The sequence below is a fragment of the Sturnus vulgaris genome, chromosome 2 (assembly GCF_052056855.1).
Source record: "Sturnus vulgaris isolate bStuVul1 chromosome 2, bStuVul1.hap1, whole genome shotgun sequence".
Lineage (NCBI taxonomy): Eukaryota > Metazoa > Chordata > Aves > Passeriformes > Sturnidae > Sturnus > Sturnus vulgaris.
In genome coordinates, this window is record NC_142244.1 from 103511835 (window position 1) to 103533247 (window position 21413).

The 21413-nt window shown below is 45.6% G+C and overlaps 1 protein-coding gene across 5 annotated transcripts in view; it reads left to right on the top strand.

Annotated features, from left to right (window-relative positions):
* The window catches only part of RAI2 (retinoic acid induced 2), a 44877-nt gene extending 29342 nt beyond the window's left edge, over positions 1-15535 (top strand). For 4 of the 5 annotated variants that reach the window (XM_014875850.2, XM_088160238.1, XM_088160237.1 and 1 more), the window contains exon 2: positions 13341-15535. In XM_014875850.2, coding sequence (XP_014731336.2) covers positions 13446-15122 — 1677 coding nt within the window. In that variant the 5' untranslated portion in view covers positions 13341-13445 and the 3' untranslated portion in view covers positions 15123-15535. Of the gene's footprint in view, positions 1-1002; positions 6686-13340 lie in introns of those variants that run through there. The other variant, XM_088160240.1, reaches the window with a different exon arrangement.
* Positions 15536-21413: the final 5878 nt, after the last annotated feature.

Below are 21413 nucleotides of genomic sequence, written 5' to 3' on the forward strand. Positions count from 1 at the left end.
GTCAGGTACTTGGAGCTGCAGGAGCTGCAGTAGTTCAAACCCTCAGTGTCCATCCCTGTTCCCCTGGCCATACCCAGTGCACCCACACTGAGACAGGGAAGGTGGTCACTCACCCTGGGGACAAATTGCTTTAGAGCTGGCAGATGGGGATAAGGAGGGTTGGACAGGCACAGGTGGCACTCCAAAGCTGTCCCCATTTCCAGGGTAAGTTTGGTGGTGGCCCTATCCTGGTGGGAATAGGCATTGGTGTTGGTGCCACCTCATTGTATACCCAGGCTGAGGGAGAAGGACCATGCATATCACCTGTGGCACTGGTCTGGGGTGGGGTGGAGTCAGTGGGAAAAGCTGGTGCCTCAGGGAAGAGAGGACTAAAAATAGTTAAACCACTGAGAGTAGCAATATTGTGGCATTCCCCACTCCATATAGTACAAGAAAACTCTTAGCTCCAGCTACCTGAAAAATGTATATGGAAAATATATGACTGCCTGAAACAGAATATACACAAAACACCAGAGACAAAAGTGCTCTCGATCCTCTTGCTCAGAGCTGCCTCTCAAAAAGGCTTCTATGGGGCTGACCTTCCCCCCAGCCTGCTCTTACACTGCAGCTATATTTGCATTAGTGCAGGAGACAAGGGGAAACAGCCTCAGGCCCTGTCCTCCTGTTATTACAAGGATTAGCTAGGACATGGTACAGCCACGGAGGCTTTCATTTGTGTGTTATTTGTTTGACTTTACTAAAGGGAGAGCCTCTGAGAAGTATGTTCTTCCCTAATAGAGCATCACCTTGCATTTTCATGGCAGACAGTCTGCTCTGTCTGCTGAGGTGGCCTGAAGAATCAAGATTGACAGCAAAGAAAAAATTACCTCAGAACTGCACTAGTCTGCTTGTTTGGGTGGTTTTTTTGTTTGTTTTGTTTGTTTGTTTGTTTGTTTGTTTGGGGTTTTTTGTTTTGTTTTGTTTTGTTGTTAGTTTTATTCTTCTTTATTTTTATTTCCTTTTCTTTGTTGTTGGTGGTAAAGAAATGAAGCTACACAGTCAACTTTCTTCCTTCTTTCTTCTTCCTCCACTGTCTACAATCCATGTACCTAAATTCAGTTCTTTGAAGAGAGCTGACTGTGTGAGGAATTAATGCCAGGCTGCAGCTCTGTGTGCCCTTACATGCTGGAGTGCAGGACCTCTTACACCCAGAGCTTCTATGCCATAGAGCAACATCACCTCACCAGGAGAGCTGAGCCACAGCCATGTGTGAACTGCATTGCTAGACTGCTTCCTGAGGCCGAGCTGAACAGCCAAGTGTGAAATCTCCCAGTCAGATTTATTGGAGTGGGCTGGTGACGTTCCCCAGAGGACTTAGAATCTATGGTGATGAATGACGCCGATCCATTAACGTAGTAGTCTCATCTGGGAAAGATGTAATTGTCGTTCTGCATCCTGCAGTTTCCCTAAGTTTTTCTGAACACGTAATAGCACACATTGCAGCAGAAATTACTGGTGAAAAATGCTGCAGTAAATATGTCAGGGGCTCTATATCCTACGGAGTGTGCTTCTCTTCTGGAACCATGCAGCCATCATTAAGATAGGGGAGGTGATAATAACAAAATTTGGTATAGTGCACTCATCATGATTTATGTTCTTTCCAAAGGTTTGATGGAAAAGTATGGGCAGGACTGACCTTGTTTCCTCTTGCAATATGCATCTGCAAAATATGTTCATGTTGACTTGTTCATAGAATCAGGAAAACGCTATTTACTTTTACCTGCAATAGCAGTGCAGTTTTTACAGCACTGGTTGCCCTGCCTGCATTTCCTGAAATACAGCCCTTTTCCTCTGAGTAGTGTGAGTCTGGACCCCTGATGACAAAGAGCATTATTACATTTTTGTGTAGTCTTGGTGTAGTTTGGAATAGTCTCACCTCCGTGCATTGGGAGCAGTGTGTCTGTCAGAGCTTGGATACTAAAGCAGCTGGAGAAGACTGTGTTGAACTAGCTAGAAGATCTTAGTTCATAGAGCATCAAATTTGTGAAATTCATACAACATTCACAGGCAGACTAGAAGTGCTCTGGCAGCAGAGAAACATGATGAAGAGAAAGGAGAAGGCACACTGGAGGAATGCACCCACAAGGAACCAGCAGCTATTCTGAAAGGGAAGGCAGCCCTGTGCCTCAGTGAGGGTGTGTGTGGATGTGTTCCCACTCATCCTCATGAGTGATTGCAGTGCTAACTGAAATCCAAGCCAAGGTCTGTGCTTTTTGCTAATCATGTGCCAAAATAACTGCTGCCCATGAGACCTCACAGTCAAGAGGATAAGGCAAAAGTCACAACAGAAGTGCTTGCTTTGTATGCATGTGCATGTGGGACATTTGTAGGCACTCCAGGTAATGCAATTTATTGCAATCTGTAATTGCAGAGAGACCTCAACAAATCAGAGAGATGGACAATCACCAACCATATGAAGTTTAACAAGGGCAAGTTCCAGATTCTGCACCTGGAACAGGGCAGCCCTGGCTCTGTGCATAGACTGGGGAATGAGAGGCTGGAGAGCAGGGACATGGAAAGGGCCCTGGGCGTCCTGGTCAATGCCAAGTTGAACAGGAGCCAGGAGGGTCAGCTGTGTCCTGGGGGACATCAGGCACAGCATGACCAGCTGGGCAAGGAGGGGATTGTCCTGCTCTGCTCTGCACTGGGGCGGCCTCACCTTGAGTGCTGGGGGCAGTTTTGTAAACTGCTGGGGGCAAAAAGTACATTAAACTATTAGAGAGTGTCCAAAGGAGGGCAACAAATATTGAAGAGTCTGGAGGGGAAGGCATATGAGGAGCAGCTGAGGTCATTGGGTCTGTTCAGCCTGGAGAAGACTGAAGGGAGACCTCATTGTGGTCTTCAACATTCTCATGAGGGGAATTGGAGGGACAGGTACTGATCTCCTCACTGTGAGGACCAGTGACAGGACCTGAGGGAATGGTCTGAAGCTGAGTCGAGGGGAGTTAGGCTGGATATCAGGAAAAGGTTCTTCACCCAGAGGGTGGTTGGGCACTGGAACAGGCTCTCCAGGGAAGTGGTCACAGCACCAAGCCTGAGAGAGTTCAAGAAGCATTTGGACAATGCTCTCAGGCACATGGTGTGGCTCCTAGGGTGTTCTGTGCAGGGCTGGGAGCTGGACTCAGTGATCCTAATGGGTCCTCTTAACCACAGTATATTTTATGATTCTGTGATAACCTGGACTGGTTGACTGAACAGTGGTAACCGCAGTGGCACTGAGATGCAACATGACATATTTTCAGTATTTTCTGTTATTTGCATACTACTTGTAGTCAGATCGATCTGTCAGAGGCATATTTCCCAGTTCAGTCTAGTGGTTTCTAGGAGGGCAAAATTGGTCGTTGTTGAGAGGTTTTGAGGTTTTCTTAGATCCATCAGCACCATCATGCTGCTTCTCATGCTGGTGTTATTTTGAATTCAGTCAGAATTCATCTGACATCTTGTGCATGATGGAATGGTGGAGAGAAGAGGTCAATTCTCTTCCTCTCAAAGTCAAATAAGGAAACACTTAGTACAAATGTTGTGAGGAAAGCACGTGTAAAATGATGTGAGATTCAAAGAAAAAATGCTGGATTTTTAAATCACATCACAGGAGTCTTACATTTTTTTGCCTCTTAGAAACAAAAGTCATGCCGTGGTTAAAAATTTTGCAAGGATGAAAATAAGGGACTTTTTTTCTTGAAAGTTTATTTTAAACATACATTATGAGACAAGATGGTGGATGAGTGCTTGAAATCTGCTGTGTGCATACTTTCTGCTGAGGATTAGTGCTATTGTGTAGCTGATGAAATGTTGGGCTTGGCTTATAAAAGTGACGGGGAGAGAGAGAAGGAGAGTCAGTCTAATAAATCTGAAACTATGAGTATAAACTTGATTTTGGCAAGCTGATGGAGCATTTGGTTACTCATGCTAGTGGGGAAAGAAAGAGCATTATATAACCATATTTTGCACAGAGGGAGGGAAGATTCCTCTATTCTTTGGCTCCCCAGGCAACACTCCAATACTCCTGCACCTTTGTATTTGCCTGTGCTCCCAATTGAGACCCTGTCCTGTAAGAGAAAATAAGCTGATGAATCTGGTGTTTATTGCCTGCTCTTCATCCCTAGATCTTCTCATTTGTGACTATATCTGTGTCATAAGAGTCACCAGAGCAATGGGTAGCAGAAAGGGTTTATCCCTTTCAGGCCATGGTGGTAAGCTGGGTGGCACACATGTGTGGGTAATTACCTGAACGTCCTTACCCGTGTTCTTAGGCAAGAGCATTTGTACGTCACCAGAAAGGATCTGTGAGCTGGGAGGTTCCATTTTTCAATTGGTTTTGCTTTTCTTCTCATTATTTATTTATTTAAGCCAGGCTGTATAAGGACGATGAGAGGCGATGTGAAAATGTGGCTTTCAATTGATTTAAGATGAGTTACAGAAGTGTTGGAATTTGCTATTCTAACCCCATGGCTTTATAATAAAGCTGAGGTTAGCCCTATTCCGGCCCTGTCTGCACCAAAAAAAAGTGGTTTTTAACTAGTGTGTTATGAGGAGTGAATGGGAAAGGGTTTGCAGTGAGTCTAAAGGGCTGGGTCTCTCAGGCCAGGTGTGGTACTAGTGGCACCTCTCATTGTTTGCTGGGTTGGAGCTGGTGAAGCTGGTTTACTCCTTGAGAGAATAGTCTGGTGTGCTTCACTTTTGTGGCTATTTGGGAGACAAACAAAGCAGTCAAAACCATGTTTGTATAATAGGGAAAAGTCAGATGTTCTGCCTGCAAAAATGGCATAGCAATTTAAGAACTGATTTTCAACTTTACGTCACTAACCTGTTGGCTGAGATCTCTTAACACATTCATGGTGTGGTCCCTGTCCCTCTTACCAGGAGCAAGACAGCCACATCAGCAAGAAGAGATGGGCTGTGGATGGCAGCCTTTGCCACACTGATGTACATCCGATGCTGGAGCAGATCAAGTGAATGTGGTAAAAATATCTGTGCTTGGGATCAGTGGAAAGAGTCAGGACAAAACAGAGAGCCAAGTGTCTCAGAGCAGTGAACACACCTCCACTGGGGAACTAAGAGGCTTTGAAGTCATTTCACTGATATCAAACTTGGAAATCCTTTGTAAGAACTGAGATGCTTTATGAGCTGTTTAATAAAGCACTTGACTGGGAAAGAAACAAATATTTTATTAAGCTGACACTGAGTGCTTTTTGTTTCAGGTTTTGGGGGAAGCAGGGCTGGCAATTATGTTTAATTGGTATCCTTTTCCTCTTGTTATCATTGGTGTATTGATTGCTGGGAAAACAAAATGCGTGGGTTTTAAAATTTACTGTAAAGTAAGGGCTCTCTTGTTTGTTTTGTTTAGCTCTGTGTACTCAAACCAGCTCATTTTTCTTTGCTTTGCTAGCGAATATAATGTTTTGATTGAAAATGATACTAAATAATCAGTTAAAAGGGATATTTAATGACAAGAAAAATTCTTTAAAGTATTTTTCCCATAGGAAAATCATGCACTTCACTTTTTGAGCCTAAGAATGCTAGCATGAATCTACATTCTTCCTATGATCCTACTACAAAAGTAAATACATGATTGTACAGCATGCATGAAAGCTATGGAGATTAAGGTATCTCAGGAGCGCTGATGCAAGACAGATCCCTAGAGTGAGTTCAGTTTTTCCCTCATATAGTTTTAATTTAGATAATCTTAGACTCGCAGTCCACTGTCCGTTTTCCTTCCCTATGGGACGCTGACATACTGTATGAGAAGAAAGCCTGGGAGATGAGAGGAGAGCAGTTGCTGTTGAGGAAGGCCTTTGTCACTGTGTCCCATAAGATCTTCCCAGACACACAGATGATGTGGGGGCTGGATGAGCAGACAGTGGATTGGAAACTGGCAGAACTGGCCAAACAGCACAAAGTCCAGTTGGGTTGGGTGACCAGGGATGTACTCCAGTGGTCAGTGCTGGGTCCCACCCTGCTCAGTCTCTTCATTAATGATTTAGATGATGGGCACAGTGTACCTGCAGAAGTGTGCAGATTACACAAAACTGGCAGGAGTGGCTGATACATCAGAGGGTTGTGCTGCCATCCAGAGGGACATCAACAGGCGGGAGAATTGGGCTCACAAGAGCCTTGTGAAGTTTGCCAAAGAGAAGTGCAAAACCTTGCACCAGGGGAAAAGCATCAGCACATGCCAGGGGCCACCCACCTGGAAAGCAGCTCAGCAAGAAAGGACCCGGGCATCCTGGTGGACACCAAGTTGACCCCAAGTCACAGAGATGATGGGCTAGAGCATCTCTGCTGGAGGAAGTTTGGTTTTTGGGGAGGTGCTGGTGAGAAGATAGTCCCTCAGGGCTTTGCAGGCAGCACCTTCCATGGTAGGTGCTCGGGACTGGGCACTGGCACAGCTGTCCCAACACAGTGCTGCAGCTGCTGACCTCCCCATCCCAATGGACTGCCTCATGCTTTGAAGGAGACATCTGCACACAGCCAGCTGTATCTGGGGAAAGCTGATTTAAACAGGTACTTCTGCAGTCACAAAAACAGTAACTTTTCTTCCCAGTTTGAACAGAAATTGGGAGCACAAAAGCTGCACCAAGTCAGACACCCCAGCTGGGTTCGAAGGGACATCACTTAACACGTGACTCAGCAGTAATTATGGCTGGTAAATTTATATTTGTCCTTCACGTGTCAGGTTTAATACATCAGATTTCCATGCACTGTCTCCACCTCAGAGTATGTGTTCAGCTCACTGGAAGCTAAGCAAGTTGATGCTGTTCAGGCATTTGTGGACAATACCAAGGATAAAAAATAAATTGCAACTGTAAAGATTTTATTTTCAGAAACTTGGTGAAAGGTTCCTCCAAGCATGATGGTTCAGAGACCCCAGAAACTGGCCTATGCTGCAGATACGAGAAATATTGAAGATTTGGGAATAGCAAGATCAATCTGAAATAGTTTCAAGGTAGCCCTGTTTTTACAGTGCTGTCTTACATGTAATAGTATATATGGTGTAAGCAGTAGGCCTTTTGTAAGCAGAGCCCATCAGTTAAGTGTGGGACACATATTGAGAAAGTAAGAAAATTACAGCCTGAAAAATATTCCAGGCTGGAGCTTTTCAGCTCTGTTCCCAGCTGATAAGCTGGTCCAGCTCAAGGCTAGGGAGAATTTCTCCCAGGGTGATAATTTGGTCAAACTAAAAAGGAATTAATAACAAGATAGAACACCTGTTGTGGTTCATGACCAGGCCCTGTGAATGGGGTGTCTTCTCTCTGAACCAATCACCTTTTCTCTACTCTTGGAATTGCAAGTCATGCTATAAACCCAAGTGTGTGAATAAACTTGTCTCTTTCTTTCTATCAAGAAAGATGACCATGTAGCTGTGCATCTTATTTCCGCCACACTTAAAGGGTTAAAACCCCTTTCCACGGCTACAGTTAAGTGTTTCAGCCAGTTAGTGAAATAGTTTGTGAATGGAGTAAAAGAAAAGGGAAAAGGCATCCAGGAGTACAGCAGCAAGTGCCATCTCCCTTACACTTAGGGTACGTCACAGTGTACACTGCAAATGTAGGGGGTTTTGTGAGGCTTTCACATTGGATATAAAAATTCACTACAGGTTGAAATTTGTCAGAAAAATGTTCCATTCCTTCCACAGCATTTATTGTCTGTCTTGTATATATTGCCCTTGGGAGTGAAGGCACTGGTTTCAGGCCCATGACAGGATTTTTTTTTCAATTGCACTGATTTGTTTTTAAATGAGAAAAAAGTGAGTTCTCTTTTCCCTGGAATAGATTGCTAACTACAAATTGTTGACAACAGCAATATAGTTAGCAAATATATGACTCTAACGTGCTCTTTGCAGGCGATTAGCCTGTGCAATAGGCAGACAGCCATGGTATTTATTCAACTGAACTATTTAAAAGACTGAAGTACCATCAGTTAGTCAGGCTGCTGCATTTGAGAACGATCATGCTGTGTGCTGAAGCAGCGTATACATATTGTCCATGTCCCATCTATAAGGTGCTGTTTTGCACTGCTGTAATGATTTCCTTTCTCTCACTTCCCTAGGGCTTAACAGCTTGGATGGGAGCCTTGGCACAAATAGCTTTGCTTCTTGAAAGGATCCACAAATGCAGCAGTGGAAAATAAACCTGTTGCATTATTTGCATTGGAGCGTTATTTCTTTAGCATCCTTTGAAGTTGTCTGATGAGGTGCTTATTTTAACTGCTCCATGGCACAATCAGCTCATCCTCCACTGTGTAGCTTCTGCAGAGTAAGAAGTACCATGAGGCAGTGCATACATGCACGGTGAACAGGAGATGTGCAGAGGGATGGGCAGCAAAGGCTGTGGGGGTAACTTCCATACTGGCAGTGATACCCTGGTGTAGTCCCCCCTTCTCTCTCTGGCTGGTGCCAGAGCAAATCCTGCCCATCTTTCCAATGCCTTCCTCTCCTCGCCCTCAATTGATTTTGAATGGTACTTCCTAAATCTTAACAGGGAGTTAGTTGTTAGGTGTTTGAGTCAAGGGACTGAGGTGGAAGAGGGCAGAGCTAAACTGGGAGTTTCCCTGGTGCCCCTTAGAGGAGACAGAGAAGTGCATGCTCAGTGATTCCCTTTTTGTGATGACCAAGCAGTGGTCATTGAGCCCCTTTTTCAGAGGCAGTGAGACAGTGTTTGGGGTCCATCTGTGAGCTGGCAAGAGGGTGAAGGCCAGCTCACCTTAAGAAATATCCTATGAGTCTCCTCTGCTCTGCCTGCCCCATACCTTGGTGGTGTTCAGAGTCAGCCTGTCTGCAAGCAGAATGGGGACAGGCCCCACTGGCCTTCACGGTGCCTCTGCACTCAACTGACCTGTGTGGTGTATCCAAAACAGCACCACAAATGGTGCAACACAGGGAGAAAGGCAAGCTCACTGAGTTGTGAGCTGTGAGTTGATTACTCCTTTGCCCTTTGGTGCTTGAAGATTACATTACTAACAGCATACATGGGGTACCCAGGATTCTCACTCCTAGGTGCCTGAATGAAAAGGTGAATCAGTGGGAAATGTGAGAGGCAAACTGCTGAAATCATTTGTGGGTTGCACATGTAGGAGACCCCACCTGTGTGTTATTTGTGTAGTAATAGTTCTGTATATTTGGTATATGAAAGCTCACTTTATTCAAATACATTTTTTCTATTCTAGCAGCAAAACACCAATTATAATATGTTAAAGCCTTTGTGTATGGCTGAAACTATAGACACCAAAATTTGTAGCATGGAAGATGATTTGTAGTTGGTTGGATCTGTAACATCAAGCAGCAAGCTTTGGGAAAACATTGAAGTCCATATCCAACCATAATTTTATCCCCAAGCAGCTCCACTAAGTCAAGATTTTTAATTTTCTGTTTGTTACTGTGTTTATACTCAAGGGAAGCCCCATTTTTCCAGGAGATCCTGAGCCAGACATCCCACAAAGGGAGCATCTAATCCTTCCCCATAGTGTGCACAGTATAATTTGAGTTCTGTGTAGGCACAAGGTACAAGCCATGGTACAGATGAGCAGGCAGAGCTGTGCTGCAGCCCCACAGGAAAGCACACAGCAGCCCTGAGAAAAGTCTGTTGCACAGCCATCAGCAGGAGATAAAAAAATAAGCTGGAGTTATCACTATCCTTTCAAAGCATTTGTGTATAGCTAAGATACCATTTCCTGTACAGTCACACACATCATTGCATAGTGCCATGAACTTTGCTCTTATCAGCACCCTGATGGGAAAGCTCGGGTTATTTACAGTAGGGCTTGTTTCAGTGTTTCAAGCTTCTTTTCAGTTAAAACAAACAGCAAATTAAATATAAAATAGATAAGTACAGAAAGTGAAATTGATTGTTCAGGACTGAGGTATGACAGGCAGAACAGAGGAAACTTAAGGCACTTCCTCTTACATTACATTACCTTATTTTAGATTTTAGATTACATTACCTTATTTTATGTATATTAGATACATGAAACTTATATTAAAAATTGAGTAACTGAATAATTTATGTTTAGTGAAGCAGCAATTTTAAAAGACCCCCAAAAAAACCCTAGACCTCAGCACATGCTTCAGGTTGATTTGTTATTACAGAAGTATAGTATAGCTATCACTGTTAATACCAATACTGAAAATGTACTTTTGTTTCAGTCACTTCCATGAGAATTTAGGGTTTTGTACTGTGTGTGCTACGTATGTAGTATATAAAAAAGCAGCCCAGGAACTACAAAACACCTTTGGACAACTTCAGTCTGTCTCTTGATCTCAGACCTTCAAAGTTTCCTCATTTGAGGCTTGGGGACTTGGATCCTTTTCTCTCTGCCTGCTTACTGACCTTGATAAAAGATTTTTAGTCTAACACGTGTTTAGCAGCCCTGGGATTCCCTCCCAAATGAAACTAAAATTAGCTTTACAGGGAGCAGGATCAAGTTGTGCTGGACTCCACTGTACCTGGCAGCCAGCTATACTACCAAACTGCAGGCTGTGGGCAGGATCAGGAAATAAATTTAAGTATGTCTATGAATATATATATATATATGAATATATATATATAAAATACGTTAATTTTTTTTTCTGTAGTGATGACATGCTCAAGAAGCAGGTGTACTGGAAGTACAGAAAGGTACATTTCTACATAGGAAAGGCGAGGGGGGAAAAAACCACACCCCGAACGCATAAACCTGGGTCAAGGGCTGCACCTCACCTTTCTTGTCTCCTTCCCCTCACACAGTGGGGCCCTCCCAGAGGCAATGACCTGGCTCCCAGCAGTGTATATTTACAGATCCCTGGGACATATAGGATTCAGTATGGAAAACAATATTTGACTCTGGTTTGAAAAATACCAGCCAAGCTTACAGGCTTTCCTCCATGGTTTCTGAGGGTGATAGATGAGCTCTTCTTCTCCTCACGTCAGTATTTCCTCTGCCTCCAGCCCTGTCGCCTTTTACAGCAGCAATGGGGGAATTTTATTATGTTTTATACTTTCATCTTCAGCGGTGATCTGTCTCCTTCTCCGTGGGTCCCTACAGCATGCTAATCCCTCAAGTCTCTTACACAGCATAATTTTCATCTTAATTTTTCTGTTTCTCAGTGTTTAATGGGTTTGCCAGGGGAACAGGGGGTCATTTCCTGTCCCCACCAGATCATTAATTCTCTGTGAAAACACCGCACTCTCACACTTCCCAAGCAAACAGAAACCTTGGGAAGAGGCAGTGTCATGTGCAGAACACTCAGCTGTGCTGCAGCAGCTGGAGGAGCAAAGATGCTGGTGTGCACTGCAGAGACCAAAATGGTCATTCGAAAAACAGGGAGGGAGAGATTATGTAAGAGCAGTAGAAAATGGCTTTTTAATTCCTTAACAGAAATGATGATGTCTATTTTTTTTCAATTTAATCTGCTGAGCTGTCTCCTCATAGTCTTTATTTTTATAAACAATTACTCTTTTTTTCTTTTTTTTTTTTCAAAACAACACTGGTCCAATGGTTTTCTTACTGACCTTATCACTTTATCTGAATAAAGAATTTGATTTTTGCTCCTGTTTTCAGCACTTGGGGATCTCTGCTTTCCTGTAATCTGTCTCAGCCATAGCTGGAAAAAAGCAAACAAACAAACAAAAAACCTCCAACCCTATATTTGTGCATCTTTCCTGCAGAACATTTCATGAGATGGGGAAAATCCAGAATTATTCTCCTGAAGCCAGCAGCAGGAGGGGAAAATAAATGACTCATGTTTACTTTTAAAAATCCTTTTTAAGAACTCAAATGTGCCTGATAAATTATTAGCATTTCACACAACCAGCCTCTGCTATCAACTCCTGGAATTTCTGTAGGTATTCCTGTGCTCACTGTAGTATCTCACTGCCAAATCCAAGGATTTACAGGTCTCAGGAGAGATCTAGTAGATTTCCCACTTCCTTGCCTTGGACATTTTTTAGCCTCTGTTTGTGGACTTTCGTTTTTTTCCCCTTTTCCTTGACCTCTTTGCAGGTTTATTGGTCTTAAAAACATCTGGGCCAGCAAATCATTTCTGTAAGCACCAGAGCCAAGGAGTTCTTTACATGCTCTTATACTCAGGCACATCCCCAAGCTGAGACCCTTCACCCAGACAATTTCAGTTTCAGAGTGGTGCTGCCCTCCATGTCATCTCCTGTCATCCCAGTACCAGCGTGCCTGCAGGACAAGGGGAAATGCCTTGCTCCCATGGGCCTCGGCAGCCAGGCAGTGGTGGTGGCACATCATTTGCTCATAGGGAGCAGGATTCAGCTGTGTGCTGGTGAAAAATGCACATTTGGGATGTGCTGGTGCTTTCCCATGGTAACACAGTTGAAACTGGACAAGTTTCCATGGTGATTATTACTACAGCAGGATTCTCTTCACACTTCAGGAGAGGCACGGGCAGCACCAGGCGAAGCAGCCAGGTATCAGCCAAAGTCTGCTGGCAGCAGCTCACAGGGCAGAAATTATTTATCCTTCTAAATAAATGGATGCATAGTGCCATTAATTTGCTGATTTTGGGGATTTTTTTTTCCCCTGAGGAGGGAAGTGTTGGTCTTTCACATATTCATTTCATTCACATGTTGATATTCACATATCACATATTTCACCATTATCATGAACAGAAACCATCCCTTCCCATTTTTAATTGCCATTTGCTTGGTTGATATAAAGAGTTGGGCTGTCAAAGGGATTTTAAGTTGTTTTTTTTTCCTCAAGTCTTTAATGAATCAGGTGCCTGGTTCACATTACTATCTCTGTCTAGCTCTGTGGCAGGGTGAACTCTGGGGTTTGGATTGGTTTTGCTTTGCCATTGCATGGCCATGCTCCTTTCTGATCCTGCACACAGCAGTTTCAGGATGAAAAAGGGACAAGTACTGAAGGAGAATGAAGTACCCTTCACCAATGGCTGCAATATTTTTAGAAATGTTTGTTTTGGGGCTTCTGTTGAGTTAAAACAACATGCTGTCACTCAGCTCTGATGTGCATTGTCATTATGTGAACCTTTTTTTAAAAATGTGGAACGGGCATCCTGAGTGCTTGTTTCAGGCTATGTACTGAGAGGGTTTTTGGCTGCAGGCAGTCCTTAAGGCCATGTTTATGTTTTTAAGTTCCTCAAAATGTTTCTCACAACACTCAGGGCTGCACATATATCCAGCATCTCTGTATATATAGTACACTGTATTATGGAGCCGTTAGCTTGAAGTGTGGAAACGTTTAATGGCTTTTCTTTGGTGACTGGGTCTTTAAAGGCAATTGCAAATATTATTTTAGGAAAGAGATTTATGTGGTGCCTAAAATATGTTTCTGGCTTGCAGGCCAAATTATGTCGGTGCTGATGCTCCTGGCAGCGTGGAGCCGCCGCGGGTCCCACTGACAGCGATGTAGAGGTGGTGCTGGCAGAGCCCAAGAAGCCCTGCGACATGGAGGAGCTGTACAAGGATGCCCCAAACCTGCCTATGGATGTCACCAACTCACCCTCGGCGATGGCCAACAACAAGCTGGAAAATGGGGTGGCCCAGCTGATCACAGCAGAGGCGTGGAACATCAACTCGGCCGACCTGATGAAGAAAGCCCTTTCCCCGTTGGTGACAGTCCCCGCGCCCTCCATCCTGACGCCACCGGCCGAGTCGCAGAGCGGGGTGGCCCTGAAGGTGGCGGCCACCGTGCTGCAGCCCATCTGCCTGGGGGACAGCCCCGTGGTCCTGCCCATCCACCTGCAGGTCGCCGGCAGCGCAGCCCCGCAGATGCCAGCCACCAATGCTGCCACCCCCTACGTGATGACCACGCAGGGCCCCGTCCCGCTGCCCGTCCTCCTGGAGCAGCACGTCTTCCAGCACCTGAACTCGCCCCTGGTGCTGCCCCCGGGGGCTGCCTGCCCCGCCAGCCCCCTGCACGCCGGCCTCTTTCCCGGCACCGCCACCCCCGTTGGGCAGCCCCAGCTCCTGGACCCCAAGCCCTCCGGCCAAGCGCAGGAGCCCGTCCTGCCCCCTGTCTTTCAGACACCGGGATTCGCCGCCGTCCTTCAGGACCTGTTTCCTTCACAGGGCGCCCTGGGCTCAGCCCCCTGTCAGCCGCCCCCCGACTACGCCACCCTCCCACCCCAGGCCTTCAGCTCGCCCCTGTCCCCGCTGGTGCCCCCTGCTACGCTGCTGGTGCCCTACCCCGTCATAGTGCCCCTGCCCGTCCCCATCCCCATCCCCATCCCTGTCCCCATCCCTGTGCCCCACGGCGCCGAGGCCAAGGCAGCCCCTGACCCACCCAAGCCGCCAATCTTCACCCCCCACTCCTGCAAGGGCACCCAGACACCCCTGGAGAAGGAGGAGACGAAGCCCTTCGAACTCCTCCACCCACGGGAGTTTCCCCAGCTGAGCCGTCACACTGTCATCAAGATGAGCGGTGAGAACGAGGCGCTGGACCTCTCCATGAAAGGGCCGCCCGCGCTTCGGGCCAGCGAGGCCGCGCCGCCGCCGCCGCCGCCTCCGCCGCCGCCCGAGGACGGGGCGCTGGACCTGTCCCTCGCCTCCTGCCGCAAGCCGGCGGGGCCGCACGGGGAGGTGGCCGGGCCTGGCCCCGCCGCCCCCGCCGAGGTCGCTGCCCACCCCGCGCCGGACAAGCTCCCCGGGCCCGCCGCCCCCTTCGCCCCCTGCAAGCCCGCGGAGGCGGCGGGCAAGGCGGAGGGCAGGGCCGCGGGCGGCGCGGCCGAGCTGCTGCGGCAGCCGCAGAAGTGGCTGGTGGAACAGGCGGGCAGGGCGGGCTGCGAGCCCAAGGCCGGCAACAACATCGAGATCGTCAGCACCTCGCAGACAGCCAAAGTCATCGTCTCCGTCAAGGATGCCGTGCCCACCATCTTCTGCGGCAAGATCAAGGGCCTGTCGGGGGTCTCCACCAAAAACTTTTCCTTCAAAAGGGACCTGCCCCAGGACTCGGTGCTGCAGTGCTACGATGTGAAGAGCCCGCCCGAGCCCCGGGACAGCGCCGAGGCCCTCAGGAAACCCGTCAAAAACAGGAGCGTAAAGCTAAAGAAAATGAACTCGCCGGAGATACATATTCTTCCAATCAAGAAGCAACGGCTGGCTGCCTTTTTTCCAAGAAAGTAAATTATGGGTTTTTAGAATTTTAAGATTATTATGAGAAGAAGAAGAAAAAAATAATAAAAAAGATGCACTCGGTTTTAAACTCATTTAAAACTTTAAACTATCTTTGTAAGTTATTTTTGGGGAAGAGGGAGAGGATTGGATGTACAGTCCCTATAAGCTGGGTTGGCTTGGTTTAGGGTTTTTTTGGGTTTTTTTGTTTTTGTTTTTTTTTGTTACCAAATTTTGACTTTTCACGGGAAACTGAATAAAAAGCAACCTATTTTTCAAGCAGATTGCACATTTTGCAGCTTTAATGGAGTAATGGATGAGTCAGAAGGGTAAGAGCTATTTTCACTGCCATAAAGTGCTTTGATGATGTAACTCTTCATAACAGTTGGAATGGAAATTTCAAAATAAATGTTTGTACGTGCTAATTGGTTGCAGCATTCTTTTCTCATTTACGAATCACTTTCAGTCTACACAGAAGGTCATGCAAAAAGTCTGTAAGCTGTGAAGCACCGCAGCTGACTGTGATGAGACTAAAATGTAAAAAAAAAAAAAAAAAAAAAAAAAAGGCAGGCTAAGAAAAATTACTTTGTCCCACAGTAGTGTCAAAGAGCATGACACAACAGCAGCTAACAATGCACCCAAATGAGTTACCAGAGGAGTGAGTGCTACAGCCTAGTGCACACCTAAGACAGGTTCACTGTGAAAGACTCATTGCAAACCATCTTAAGTAATGTTATCAGTCATTTAAAATAGAAAAGCCTGAAGGTCATGGGAATTCAGTTGCCAGTGGTAGGAGGGGAAAAAGGATCACATAATTTTTCCCAGCCTGACTACAGCTATATGGAAAAGTTGTTTATGTTAGTTTTCTATGTTTGATGGCTGAAATCAATGCACGTAAAAGAGCAGAGCTGTGTAATTTTATCAGTGTGTACAAAGCCACCCACGTCAATGGAGAAATGTGAATATACAATTAAAATAAAAGTTCTGCTAGGTTACAGTTTTGCACTTGTCTGTGGAAACGAGCTGGAGGACTGTCTGTCGGCTTCAAAGTTTACACAGCTCACTGGCAAAAACAGATCCTGATGGAAGGACAAATAAATGTGAGAGCAGGAGGACAGTTTTTGGTGGGTGCTGTCTTCTTTGTGGCTACAGAAAACTTCGGTTAAAATTTCAAATTACATATTCCTGGCAGTGCACCAGGACTGCCTAAGTAAAAAAAGCCATTGTAAAGCCATCAGCTGGATGCCATCACACGCTAACTGTGCCTGCCTTTGCCTAGCTGCAGCCAACCTACTTCTAAGACTCCTCTTGGACAGCTTTGGGAAGGTTTCTGCAGTTGTTCATACAATGGGAAGGAGCAGTTTCGGTGTCAAGTCCACTCACACCCACAGGCACCAGTGTCATGCCATAATCTGCTGCAAGTTCTGATAGCAGCAGAGACCAGGTCAGTATCTGGGAAACGAATCTGCACTGTGAGGTTAGGAAGGGCATGATGTTTCTCTTTTCCTTGGCTGAAGGATCACTGCCTTCTTGCTTAAGAGAAAAATGGAAAACTTTCATATTAGGCATAGCATCCTGTTCTGTCAAACTCTTGCTTTTTAAGTATTTTAAAGCCTTTTATTTTTCCCTGAGGTGGCAGAACTGACAACATTCGGAAAAGCATAAAGTGTTGATGGATTCATTAATGTTTTAGTCATCTGACTGTATTTTTTTAAAATATCTCTTTTTCTTAATTGAAAATATTCAGTTACTTTGTTTTTCTCTTTCCAATAAACTGCTAATGAAATATGTCATCTGTTTATTGCAGTCAGAGGCTGAGGATTTCAACATCCCTTGGGAAGGCCATCCCAGTTGTCACTGTCCCCTTCTATTCCAGCCTGCCCATTCTGGAGTGTCAAAAAACCTGCTGAAAATGTGAATTTTCCCCAGGGCTATACCAGAGTAAAAAAAGGCAGTCACCAAATTGGCTGCTGTCATTTTTATTTTGCAGTTGACAGAAGCAAGCTCAAAAGAAGTTTAGTTTGGTTTTTTGTTGTTTTTTTCTTAATAAGCATTTCACACTGGTGATGGCATCTGCTGCACCAACTTCCCTGATCCTTGCTGTCCTTGTGTGAGTCATTCCTTACAGCAACCTCAGCAGGCAGAGAGGGCATCCATCCTCTGCTGGCCTTCCTACCGGCCACAGGATAGCTGGGACAGGAAGAGCCTGTTGGTGGCACTGGATGCAGGTGCTCAGCTTTTCCCTCCTCTCCTTCTGAGGCCTTTACTGGGAGCATCAATGCTGAGGGTACCTCCAGCCCACTCTGCACACAGAGAGGTCTGCTTTAACTGAATTTAGACCACAGGCTCCAGAAACCCTGACAACAAATTAGGCTAAATCAGCTTTATGACATTATAAACCCATACAAGCACTGTCAAAACACCCAATGCCTGGGGATAACAAATTGAGTTTAATGCCAACTGGTACTGGTTGTAACAGTAGACCAGACCAGCAGCCATGTGGCTGCATCTTGCCCCTGTCTCTTGGAGGAGTAACTGCAACCTCTTCCTTCTGAAGCAGGGCTGAGGAAAACCAGAGCAGGCTCCAATTATCCTAACATCCCTCTCTGCCACTCCAGGACAGCCTCCACAGCTTTACAGGGCCAGAACGGGCAGGCCCCCTGGCACTGCTGGTTGCCACCAACATCCCCAGAGCCTGTGACACGGGCTGGAGCCCCTCCCATGGAAATGGATAACCAGAGCAGACTGGGCTCACCCGCTGCCTGGCTCTTCCACTGCTCAGACTGCAGGGGCAGGGGGAATCTTCTCAGCATCTTCCCAGGAAGGCTTAGGGCGGCTTGCACTCCCTTACCCTGCTGCCATTTCGTGCAACCCCAGGCATCAGGGCTATGCCATAGGAAAAGGAGCCACACACTGGCACCTCTCCTGCTGCTATACTCTGTTGGGCAAATGATGCTAAGTAAGCGACCATTTGCCTCCCACCACCCTCACGTGTGAAGCTCAAGTCCTACATCCCATCAGCACAGGGGAGAAGCAGCCATAGAACAAAGTACTCAATTACACCAAGATTGAGCACTTTCACCTCCTCCTCTTCCTTGCCTCTAGCAGCAATTACAGATTTTGTATATTGGGCCATTAATTTTCTACAGGGCTACATTTTAACTGCTTCTGAAACTTCTGTATGAGGAGAAGGATGCGGAGCTGCACTCATGATATACGGAGTTTCCATTTCTGGTGGCTGTTAATGGAGACATTAATACCTCTAGTGAAGTTGAAGGGAAAGTCATTAAGCTGTAATGGTAGGAGGAAGACATTTTACAATTATGAGTATATGCAAGAGGGAAAGAGAGGAGAGGGAGACGGGACCTGTGCTCTCAGGGGAACCCTTTGTTGGCTCCAGTCTCCATGTGACTTGGACTTTGGTTGTGGGGTCTTATTAGAGGGTGAGAGGGTGGAAGGTTGTGGGGTCATGTTACCTTTCCCTCTGCTCTCTTCCCTGTCAGGCAGGGGCCTTTGCAGCAATCCAGAAACTAAATCCAAGGCAGGCAGAAGGGCTGCACATCTCAGATGAAGGCCATGGGACAGGGCAGCCTTGGGGGCAGGAGTGCTCAGAGGTACCAGCTTTCCTACACAGGACAGCCTTTCCCCTATGCTGCCCAAAGCACAGCTCCAGGACCAGCTGTGCACATCTAAGGTTTCTACACATGGAGTTAGCTGTTAACAAAATAAATTAATCCAAAAGGATTAGCAGCTTCTCAGACAGGGAACTTGTCTGGACTGGGCAGTTTCTAGGTTGGGAGAACACCAAGCAGTCAGATAAGGCACAGACAACTGTAAGTGCAAGGAAAGGGTGGAGAAGAGGGAAAGCAGAGATGGAAGCTGATACAAGATCTAAGTCTGCTAGCACTGCACCTTTATTGAAGTTAGCAAGCAGCCAGATAGAGAATGAAAGGGAGAAGCAAAATTATGGCCTTTGGCCCTAAGCCACTGACAGAGAGAGAAAAGAAAGGTGTCAGCTTCAAAGACACAGCTCGGGCCACTCGAGAGCGAGGAGAAAGGCAGGCACTGAGCCCAGGGAGGACAACGCTTTCTTGGGCTGAAGGCAGCCAAAAAGTGAGGGCTGGGGGAGACCATACATCAAACCACACATGCAGAGCACACAGGGCAGTGTAACCTCCTGCTTCTGCCCTGACAGCAGGGAACAGGGGCAGCAAAACCATCCCAGCAGAAATGCAAAGGGAAGCAGAAGAGCAAAGGTAGCTGGTTTTGCCTTATCTATACTCTCCTAGCACCCATGCTCCTATCTGCTATAAAATTGATATGCCACAATGTCTCATGATCAGTGCTCACTTTTTAAACCACTTCTACCCATTTTCTACTCAGGCCTCCCAGAGGACTGGGATAATTACACCACCTTGAGCATCCATGCAGAGGTTTGACCCATAGGGGCTCAAGGATCAGCTTCAGATATTTGCACATGAAAGGTTTCAGGGGAAACCATTTGGCACAGAAGTGGCCACTGAGCATGGAAGGGAGTGAATCAGAGAAATCTGTGCCCCTTCGCTTGCACAGAGGCAACTTGGGACTGTGATCTGACAACAGTAAGTGACTTGTTAACAGTTCTCATGAAAAATATTAGACAATGAAAACAGCATAAAACAACATTGCATAATATCCTGGTGCCAGATGTTTTAGTTTCTTTTTGTGCTCAAGTTTATAAAAACATGTTGAAGGACTCAGTCAAGGACCTTGTTTTCCTCTGGGGTCTGTTCCTGCCTTCCCAAAGGCAGACAGCCTGACACAGTGACATTAATAATGTTAATTTGTGCAATTTGCTTTTTTCACTCACCTTTCACTTTTTTCCCAATGTTTTCTCCTCCTCCTATTTAAAGTTGATGTCTTTTAGACTATACTACATACTCTTAATGCTGAAGTTTTCAATTCAGAGTACTCTGGGTCAGTCCTACACACACAAGCATATCCCCTAATTTTAGTGTGGAAAACATATTTTCCACAGTTGTTAAAATCATGGTATTGCAATCCTGTTAGGAAAATCTGTTCTGTTGTTGAACCATCTGAAACATTTCTTCATGTTTGAGTAGCAATATTACTAATCGCTAAAATATTTAGTACTGCTTTGTGCCCATATACCCCAAGCTCTCTTAGAATAGTATCATAATATCCCAGTACTGAAATTATTAGTATTCTTCCAAACTAAGACATGAAAATTAGAAGAGCAAACAACAGGGTACAGCCTAATCAAATATCTGAAAGGAAGGACTATTTCTACTTTTTTCCAAGTGGAACATGATTTTTTCACTGTTTGGAAGCGTTTCCAGTGAAATGCTGGTAACAGACACACTGCATCCCTGCATCACCCTGTGTCCCCCCCCCCCTTGCTCCTGGGATTACTAATGTTCCTTAGGCCACAGCTGTTTCAAAACGGTCACATTTTTTGCATTGTTTCAATATCATCCTTCCCACCACATCCTCATCAACGGAGTTCCCATCTTTCTCTGCTTAAGGACAAAGTTAGGCAATGATTTGTCCTAGACTGGCATCTCACAGACCAAGGGCAGGCCACTAGACACAAAACAAGAAGGTCCTTCTTTGTGGAGGTTATGATCCCAAAGAAAACCCCTGAAAGTACCACCAGTAAGCACTGGGAAAGCTGTTGATTTTTGAAGCCTCTGATACATGAGTAATTTCTTGCTTATTGAGGGGAAAAAAACCCTAAACCCAACCTACCTTCATTCAAAGTTATAAAGGCAAGAAGTGGATTTTAATTTTTTTTTTAAACAAATGTTTCAAAATAAGTACTTTGAAAGCTTGGTCCACACTGCACAATCCAGCATAAGAGAGCATGCACCTACCCTTCAGAGACCCTCCACAGCTCAGCCATGATGGCACAAAGCCACCACACTCAAAGCCCAAGGATGCATATCCACACTCACCTAGAATCACCTGTATTTGTGTACACGGGGGTAAGAGTGAGGTTAGAAAACAGAATATTTAAGTGCTTGCTGTCTGCTTTTTGCCACAGTATTCTGTGCAACAACAAAGATCTAAGAAAGCACAAATATTCTCTATGGATAGAACTTTGGCTAGATATTCTGAACAACTGGACTTTAAAGCCAGACCTCTGGTCTGGTAGAACATAGGACCTGGCCAACATTGTTTGGTTACTGTAATGTGCACCTGAACATTTGCTTCTCAATGCCAACGAGGTCTTCCAATGAAGGACTTGAGTAAGAGGGTTGTTCCAGCTTACTTGCAATGAAGAGCACTTTAGGTGGGGAATTA